The following is a 9,033-nucleotide window of genomic DNA, read 5'->3' as shown; positions in this document are numbered from 1 at the left end:
AAATGGAAAAAATCTTTAATGGAATCTTGCAAACTGGTTGTTATTGGACTTTATTGAGCATTCCATGTATAATGTTTGTACCTAAACTTTCGTATATGCCTTTGTTGTATTCGATCAGTAATCATTTATTCCATAATCCGAAAGAACCCGCCATGTTTTGCTACCGGTTTGAATTCCACAATCTATAATCATTTATTCCATAATCGAGCATCTGGTTATTCAACTCGGCCATGACCGGTTCGAAACAACACCCTTTGCGAAATATTTGGAAGCTTTACTCGATCATGGAGGTGTTCGTACGAGGTTCCGATCTAGGTCTCTTCGGAAGGTCGATCTGTTCAAGCACGATCTGTTGGTTGAGCGGACGCCCCGGTTCCTTCTCTCGTATGCTTCCCATGATTAGATAGGATCAAGGTCACATCCATCACATCCGTCTGACATCGACATATGTCGAAGCCCCGTTGGCTCTGAAAACGGTTGCGGAAGATAAAGCGTCTCGGTCCCACTCTATAAAAGAAAGTTTTCCCCTTTTTTTTTCACTTTCCGACTTTTACCAAAGGGAATTTTTACCTTCGTGTGCTCTGAATACTTGGATCTTTATATCTTCAAACCTTCAAACCTCCACATCTTCATATCTTCTTTTTAATTTCCATTTCAATCTTCAAACCTTCATTTTAGACCTTCTTATCTTCATACTTTCAAAATGACGAGCAAATCTTCAAAGGCTAAGGCCGGTGAGACGTCTTCGGCTCCTAAACCAGAGCCACTGCTAACTGACTTCGTTCCTCAAGACTGTTCGATAATTCGGGACTTCAAAGTCGAGAAACCTTCTCAACAGGGGGATCGAGGTGTTGAAATATCAGCCTATCTATGCATGATACCCCTGAATAAACTCGAACAAGTCAAGGAAGATTGTGGGTGGAAAGGTAAGGAGGTCGTTACTCCGGACCAAGATGAAGCCATATTGACCCACGTGGACGGGTACTTAAGTGTTTATACCTACCCTTTCACCTTCACCACACTCGACTGCGTGGTGGCCGATTTCTGCGATGCGAGATCACCCTCGGCCAAATTCACCCGTCATTTTGGAGGATCGTTGTGCTCCTCCGTTATTTTGCTACAAACGTGAACATTCCGTTCACGGTGCAACACCTACTTCGCTTATACAGCCCCTGTGTCTTCAGAGGGGAAATGATAAAACTTTCAAAACGAGCTGCAAAAGCGCCCTTCTCCGGTTTGGACGAAGATAGAGACCGAGGCTGGCAGGGCAGGTTTGTCCGAATCAGGACAGCGGATCTGATCCCTGCTGACAAATTGCCGTTTCCCGAGAAATGGAACCCAAAACGTAAGTAATTTTACATCGATGCGATTCGGCTGCGTCCCTGCATCGATACTGAACTTTTTATTTGGTCATGTGTATACAGCGCTTATCCGAACCCTTGGTACGGTTCCTAACCTCGACCAATGGATTGGAAAAATATGTTTCCAACTTACTTATGCCGAAAGCACCTGGAGGCATTTATCCCGGTCCCGTTGGGAGGCCGGGACCCATGGTAAGTCTTCTCCTTAGAGCGTCGTCCTTTCTACCCTGTGCAGTACGCCACGTTAGTTAGGTAATGACTGTTCTTCTCTTTGCTTCACAGGTTACTGTTCTTCTCTTTGCTTCACAGGTTTGTCAAAGGCCACGGTCGGGGCCGAAAGCGCCGAGACCTCGGTGATGAGCGAATGCGAAGCCCGATCAGGGAGACCTAGTTGCAAGGAGGAAAAGAAAATCCTCCGAATCATCTCGAGCTCCGTCCCAGGCTAAGAAAAGATCGAGGGCCGTCACTTGAGAGACCTCATCGGAAGATATCTCGACCCGTGCCTTGGATGCTGAGGTCATTGGTCAATTATTGGACCATTCTGATGACGATGATCAGGTGTTGGGTGAGCATCGTCTTATTGACGAGCTCCTCGAGCATGATTTAACTGGTTCTGTTGCAATTATTCCACCGTTGGTGGAAAGTTCAAGTCGAATTCCCACTGAGTCGAGTGATATCTCGAAGTCGACGGATGCAGGGATCGTCGGATCGAAAGTCTGGGTCTCCGATCACACTTCTACTCGAAGTACTGAAAAATTGCCAGCCGCAGCCGCTGGATCGAGGGGAACTTCATCGGTATCGGGCTCTAAGGTACCTACTATCCTGCCTTTATACGGTATTGGCTCCTTCCTTCCGATACAAGCTGTGGCCTCATCTGAAACGATAATTTGCATACAGGATTCTCCGCCGCCATTGGTGGATATTCCCACCGATGACGAAAAAGCCAAAGGCAAGGTGACCGAGCAAAGGGCGGCCGGTCATGGGGGTTATGAAATACCCACTCCGGGTATGTCGGGTTTCAAGCATTTTCCCATCCCTGTAGCTGACCATTTCGGGGTTAATTCTGGTCCCAGGTTGGAGAAATCGTTTCCTGCCCCTAGTGTCGACCCGAGTCGGAAGAGGCTAATTACTTTTAAGGTGCCGGCCGATATGAACATGTTATCGGGTCCTGTTGGGGTGTCCAGCTATCTGTACCCTTTGGTGTCCCAAGAGGACCGTAAGAAAATGGCCGAAGTCGACGAATCGTGCCTTTTCAACGAGGCTCAGTATGCATTGAATCGGGTAAGTCTCGTCCTTATATTCTTTTTACTCGCCTTTAATTTCATGCCTCATTTTAATAACCGTTTTTTTCCCTTATAGGCCTCCGTGCTTCATCATGCAAGCTTCCACCGGCTTAGGCATGAAGTGGGCGACTCGGAGGAGGAGCTCAAAAGTAAGAGTCGGGGAGGTGGACGAGCTCGCGACTCTATGAAAAGAAGTTGCAATATATCTCGTCTCTCCCTGATCTTTCCACCCTTAAATTGGATTTAGCAGCGGCTCGAAACGAAGCTGCCGAAGCCAAACGGGAACGTGGCCAGTTGGCAGAGAAGGTAAAGGCCTTCGAAACTTACAATAAATCTTTAATAGCTGATGCTAACGTCCTTGCTTCTCAGGCCCGGGCTTATGTTAGCCAGATCGATCGACTCCGGGCAGAGCTTGATGGGATCAGGCCTGATTTTGATGCCCTCTACGAAATGACCATCGGTGCTGTGACCGAACGTGATGTTCTCCGGGAGAAGCTTCAGACGTTGGAGGAACAAATGAACGGCCTTAGCGCATCACTTGCTGCGGCCGAAGTGGAAAGGGATCGATTGAGCCGGGTCATCACCGATCTGCAAGCTGAGCATGGAAAGGCTCTTGATCAGATCTCGAGTTATGATGACATGTTAGAGCGAAGACAAGGCCGATGTGGGGACTGCCGAAAAGGCAAGTAATCTTAGAGCTGAGTACGAGCGGTGTTTGTCCCGAAGGAAGACCCTCGAAGAAGTTCAAGCCACTGGTGTGGACTTATCAAATTTGATCGAGGAAGCAAAAGAGCTTGAAGCGGAAGCAAAGGCTGCGTTCGACCCCGAGGATTCGGATATCGATCTCGAGTCAGCCGATGAAGAGGCCGAGGGGTCGGATGAAGATTAGGTTCGGGGCCTTGTGCCCCTTCTTTTATTTTTGCTTCTTTGTTTTGAGGCCACTGTCCGAGCCTTTGTAAATCTACTTTATAGATAAATGAATCAAAATTTATGTTTGATATTTGCAAAGTACTCCATGTTTCAGTGTTTGCTCAGTTTATGCCTTCATTATAATTTGTCGTATTGTTTCAGCCAGGATAAAATTCGAATGGTAACGGCCCACGATCGGGTTTTAGTCCGTGTTGTCATTAGTCGTTGCTTTATTCATAATTTTCAAGACAGACCCGATCATGACACTTTTGCGTTTTTAGACCGTGGTCTTTAACCGTTTTATGTCGCAGCCTTCGAGCTTGCCTTTGTTTTTTAGACCATAGCCTTTAACTGTTTATGCCATAGTTTAGATCGTAGTCTTTAACTGTTATGCCGTAGTTTTTCGGTATTTGGCAATATCAGATCCTTTTGATCGAAGCAAGTATTTTATTGAAAAAACCGGCCAGAGATGCATTCGCGATTGTTGCCGCGACAAGAACAAACTAAGTGGACACGATTCAATCGATCGTTTGGTCCTTACATCTGATCCTATCGTTCAGGCCTTGGCTTTTACATAGTTTTCACTTAACTCATGGTATAGTAGTCCCCTAGTATGTGAGTCCGAAGTATGAGGGCTCGGGTACTATTAGACCGGAATGTGATCCCCCTGGATCTCTCCGATCGGTATGCTCTCTATACGTCGTAGGGACGCCGGTTCGGCGCACGCTTATTAAACACCTTGCCGAAAACCCACTTCGGGACAAAACGGTCTAAGGGAAAAAGAGTGCAACACATGCTTTCAGTCTTAAGTCTATGACTTCCGAGTATCCGGTGTACTGTTTTGTTGTCCCTCGGGCTGCATCCCTACATGTTAGATCGAGAGAGAAGAAAGCAAAAGAAAGTTGTTCATACCTTTAACAATAATATCGTTTTATGTGTGCCACATTCCAGTTTTTTTTCAGCCGATGTCCGTCTTCATTCTCGAGCTGATAAGAACCCTTTCCGGTTATTCCAGTGACTCGGTATGGACCTTCCCAATTCGGGGCTAGTTTCCCTTCGTGAGGGTTCTTCGTATGAAGTGTGACCTTCCTCAGTACCAAGTCCCCAATTTGAAAATGTCTGAGGTTTGTCCTCCGGTTATAATACCTTTCCATCCTCTGTTTTTGTGCGCCCATCCGGATATGAGCAGCTTCCCTTCTTTCGTCCACGAGATCCAAATTAACTGTCATTGCTTCATGGTTTGAGTTCTCAGTGGCATAACGGAATCTTAATCTCGGCTCACCAACCTCAACGGGTATCAGGGCCTCGGCTCTGTATACAAGGGAAAATGGAGTCTCCCCAGTGCTTGATCTTACCGTTGTGCGGTAGGCCCATAAAACCTCGGGCAGAACCTCCTTCCATCGGTGCTTGGAACCGGCCAGTCTCTTCTTTAAATTCTACAATATGATTTTATTGGTAGACTCGGCCTGACCATTCGCGCTTGGATGGTACGGGGTTGATAAGATTTTCTTGATTCTGTATTCTTCAAAAAACTTGCTGACCTTGCTACCTATGAACTGCTTCCCGTTATCACACGCGATCTCTGCTGGTACCCCGATTCGATAGATTATATGGTCGTAAATGAAATCAATGACCTCTTTTTCCCTGACTTTCTCGAATGCCTGTGCTTCGACCCATTTAGAGAAATAATCAGTCGTAAGTAAAATAAATTGCATCTTACCTGGGGCCCATGGTAAAGGTCCCACTATATCCATGCCCCATTTCATGAATGGCCACGGGAAGAGGATCGAATGAAGCTCTTCCCCGGGTTGATGTATTGACGGGGCGTGCCTTTGGCATTCGTTAAATTTTTGAATGAACGTTTTGGCGTCCCCCTCCATCTCGTTCCAGTAGTATCCTGCTCTGATCAACTTGCGGACCAATGAATCGGCTCCCGAATGGTTTCCACAAGTGCCCTCGTGAACTTCCCTCAGAACATAGTCGGTTTCCCCTGGTCCTAGGCATCTCGCCAAGGGGCCGTGGAATGATCTTCGGTACAACTGGCCATCGACCAAACAAAATCTAGCTGCCTTGGTTCGGAGGGCCCTTGATTCCTTGGCATCGGATGGTAGCTTCCCTGTTTGGAGATAGTCTATGTATTTGTTCCTCCAATCCCAAGTGAGGTTAGTCGAGTTTATCTCTGCGTGGCCGGTCTCTATGACTGATTTTGCCAACCGTACCACTGCTCCGGAGGCGAACCCTTCTGATTCGACCGAAGATCCCAGATTTTCCAGGGCGTCCGCTTCATTATTTTGACCCCGGGGTACGTGTTCCAAAGTCCACTCCTTGAACCGGTGAAGGACAACCTGCAACTTCTCTTGGTATCTCCGCATTCTGTCATCTTTGATTTCGAAGGTTCCGTTTGTTTGGTTGACCACTAAGAGAGAATCGCACTTGGCCTCTACGATCTCGGCTCCCAAGCTTTTAGCCAGTTCTAAACCTGCAATCATAGCCTCATACTCGGCTTCGTTGTTAGTTAAATCAGCAGACCTAATAGATTGTCTTATTATGTCACCTGAGGGGGGTTTGAGAACGATCCCTAACCCGGACCCTTTCACATTAGACGCACCATCCGTGTGAAGGGTCCAGACTCCCGTGCTAGTCCCCGAGGCAAGAAGCATTTCCTTATCGACCTCGGGGATCCGCCAATATTTGGGATTTGATCGCAGTTCGGGGTTTGTATTCAATATCATACCCACTAATCTCCACAGCCCACTTTGCTAGTCGGCCTGAGAGTTCGGATTTATGCATGACGTTCCTTAGGGGGTACGATGTTACGACGCATATGGGATGACACTGAAAGTAAGGTTTCAAATTTCTAGATGCACTTAATAAAGCCAAAGCGAGTTTTTCCAAATGCGGGTACCTGGTTTCGGCGTCACTGAGAGTTCTACTTACATAGTAAACCCGGTATTGCGTACCATTCTCCTCTCGAACCAGGACGCCGCTCACCGCAATCTCAGACACCGCCAAGTATAGATACAACTGCTCGTTTGCCTTTGGTGTGTGGAGTAGAGGTGGACTTGATAAGTATATTTTGAGTTCTGCCAAGGCCGCCTGACATTCGGGGGTCCATGCAAAGTCAGTCTTTTTCTTGAGCAACGAGAAGAAACGGTGACTCTTATCCGAGGATCTGGAGATGAATCGGCTCAGGGCAGCTATCCGTCCCGTTAATCTCTGTACCCCTTTAATGTCGTTTATCACGGTGATATCTTCGATTGCCTTTATCTTATCCGGATTGATTTCGATTCCCCGATTTGACACCATGAATCCGAGAAACTTGCCCGATCCGACTCCGAAGGCACATTTTTTCGGGTTCAGCTTCATGTTGTATTTTCTTAATATGCTGAAAGTTTCCTGCAAAAATTTCAAATGGTCCTCTGGCTCGTTAGGACTTAACGACCATGTCATCTATATAAACTTCCATGGATCTCCCTATTTGGTGTTCAAACATTAGGTTGACTAAACGCTGATAGGTGGCGCCAGCATTTTTTAAGCCGAAAGGCATTACATTATAACAATGTGTGCTGAACCTAGTTATAAAAGAGTTTTTTTCTCGATCCTCCGGGTCCATTTGTATTTGGTTGTACCGAATACGCATCGAGGAAACTCGGGCCGTGTCGTGACCGCGGTAGCATCGATCATGCGATCGATGCTAGGCAAAGGAAAGGAATCCTTCGAGCTGGGCTTTGTTTAAATCTTTATAATCTCACGCACATTCTAAACTTATTCCCCTTTTTAGGCACTACTACAACGTTAGCTAACCAATCTGGGTATTTTACCTCTCGAATGGACCTATAATAAGGAGCGTGGTTACCTCGTCCTTGACGAATGCATGCTTTACCTCGGGTTGTGGCCTTTGCTTTTGTTTGACTGGGGGAAAACTTGGATTCAAGCTCAACTTGTGTGTCGTCACGTCCGGTGGAATACCTGTCATGTCTAAATGGGACCAAGCAAAGTAGTCTGAGTTAATTTTAAGAAACTCAATAAATTCTTTCCTGAGCTCGGGGGTTAACCCCGTGCCGAGGTATACCTTCTTTTCTGGTAGATGGACGAACAGTGTGACTTGCTCGAGTTCTTCAACGGTGGACTTGGTGGCGTCAGAATCATTGGGCACCACAAAGGTTCTCGGTATTCCGAATTTTAATTCTTCGTCTAGCGTGTCTCCATTCCGATCTTTCGAAGATTCCGGGATCGGGATCTGTGATTGCTATTTGGCATTTTTCCCTTCACTCCGATCTACCGCCTTTATAGTCTTAACAGATTCTTCAACCGCGAACATTTCTTTTGCGGCCTGCTGTTCACCACGGACGATTTTAGTACTTTCTGGAGTCGGGAATTTCAATATCTGATGCATAGTCGAGGGAACCGCTCTTACGAGGTGAATCCACGGTCTGCCCAGCAATGCATTGTATCCCATATCTCCTTCTGTCACATAAAATTTCATCTGCTGCGTAGTTCCTGCCATACTGATCGATATAGTGATCTTACCGTTAGTCATTTCGCATGCCATGTTGAATCCATTGAGGACCCGTATGGCCGGCACGATCTGATCTAGTAGTCCCAGCTGCTCGATGACTCTCTATCGGATGATATTAGCCGAGCTACCTGGATCAATCAGCTCACGTTTAATTCTAAAATTACTGACAAGGACAGATATTACCAGTGCATCATTATGCGGCTGGGCGATGCCTTCCATATTCTCGTCATCGAACGTGATGGGGCCATCAGGGTCATCGTTTCGGATACGCTTTTCCCTCGTTATGAAAATTTTCGTGCGCTTCTGCTCATAGGTCCCATGGGAACGTCAGTTCCTCCCATGATCATGTGTATCACCTGATGGGGCTCTTCCGGCCTATCCTGCTTGTTGGAATCCAGGTTTTTAAAATGGGTTTTTGCTCGTTCACTTAGGAATTCTCAAAGATGCTCCAAATTGAACAGACGGGCGACCTCCTCTCTCAGCTGTCGACAATCTTCGGTTCGATGGCCGTGAGTATGATAATACTTACAAATAAGACTTTTGTCCCGCTTCTCCGGGTCAGATTGGATTGGCCTCGGATGCCTTGTTTCTTTGTTTCGGATAACGGTTGCCGCTAAAGTTGCTACATCGACGCAAAAGTTGTACTCGGATAACCTTGGAGTTTCTCTGTTTCCCGGAGCTCTATCGACGATTTACGTTTACCAAACCACGGTTATTCTGACCTCGATCATTCCTTCGATCGTTTCTCCTATCATTCTTGCCCGATTCGCTGTTACGCCCATTCCCCCTTCGATCGAGCGGGTACGGCTGGTATCTGTCATATGACGATCTGGAATCTCGATCTATCACTCTCCTTGAGCGATCACCTCCTTTACCGGAATGCCATGACACTGAAGCGGCCCTCAGAATCTTATCGTCTTCGACCCTGATTTTCGACTGATATCTGTTGTGCACATCAGCC

At 46.8% G+C, this 9,033-nt stretch overlaps 1 protein-coding gene across 1 annotated transcript; it reads left to right on the top strand.

Moving 5' to 3' along the window:
- Positions 1-1,616: 1,616 nt before the first annotated feature.
- Positions 1,617-3,334, top strand: LOC132031670 (uncharacterized). Its single transcript, XM_059421617.1, has 4 exons — positions 1,617-1,670; positions 1,920-2,642; positions 2,721-2,793; positions 2,895-3,334. Exons 1-4 carry the CDS (start codon positions 1,617-1,619, stop codon positions 3,332-3,334), a joined length of 1,290 nt encoding a protein of 429 aa, XP_059277600.1.
- The last annotated feature ends 5,699 nt before the right edge of the window (positions 3,335-9,033 follow it).

The sequence above is a fragment of the Lycium ferocissimum genome, chromosome 9 (assembly GCF_029784015.1).
Source record: "Lycium ferocissimum isolate CSIRO_LF1 chromosome 9, AGI_CSIRO_Lferr_CH_V1, whole genome shotgun sequence".
Lineage (NCBI taxonomy): Eukaryota > Viridiplantae > Streptophyta > Magnoliopsida > Solanales > Solanaceae > Lycium > Lycium ferocissimum.
The sequence above is the reverse complement of the archived record's forward strand: the minus strand, read 5'-3'. Positions and strand labels throughout refer to the sequence as shown.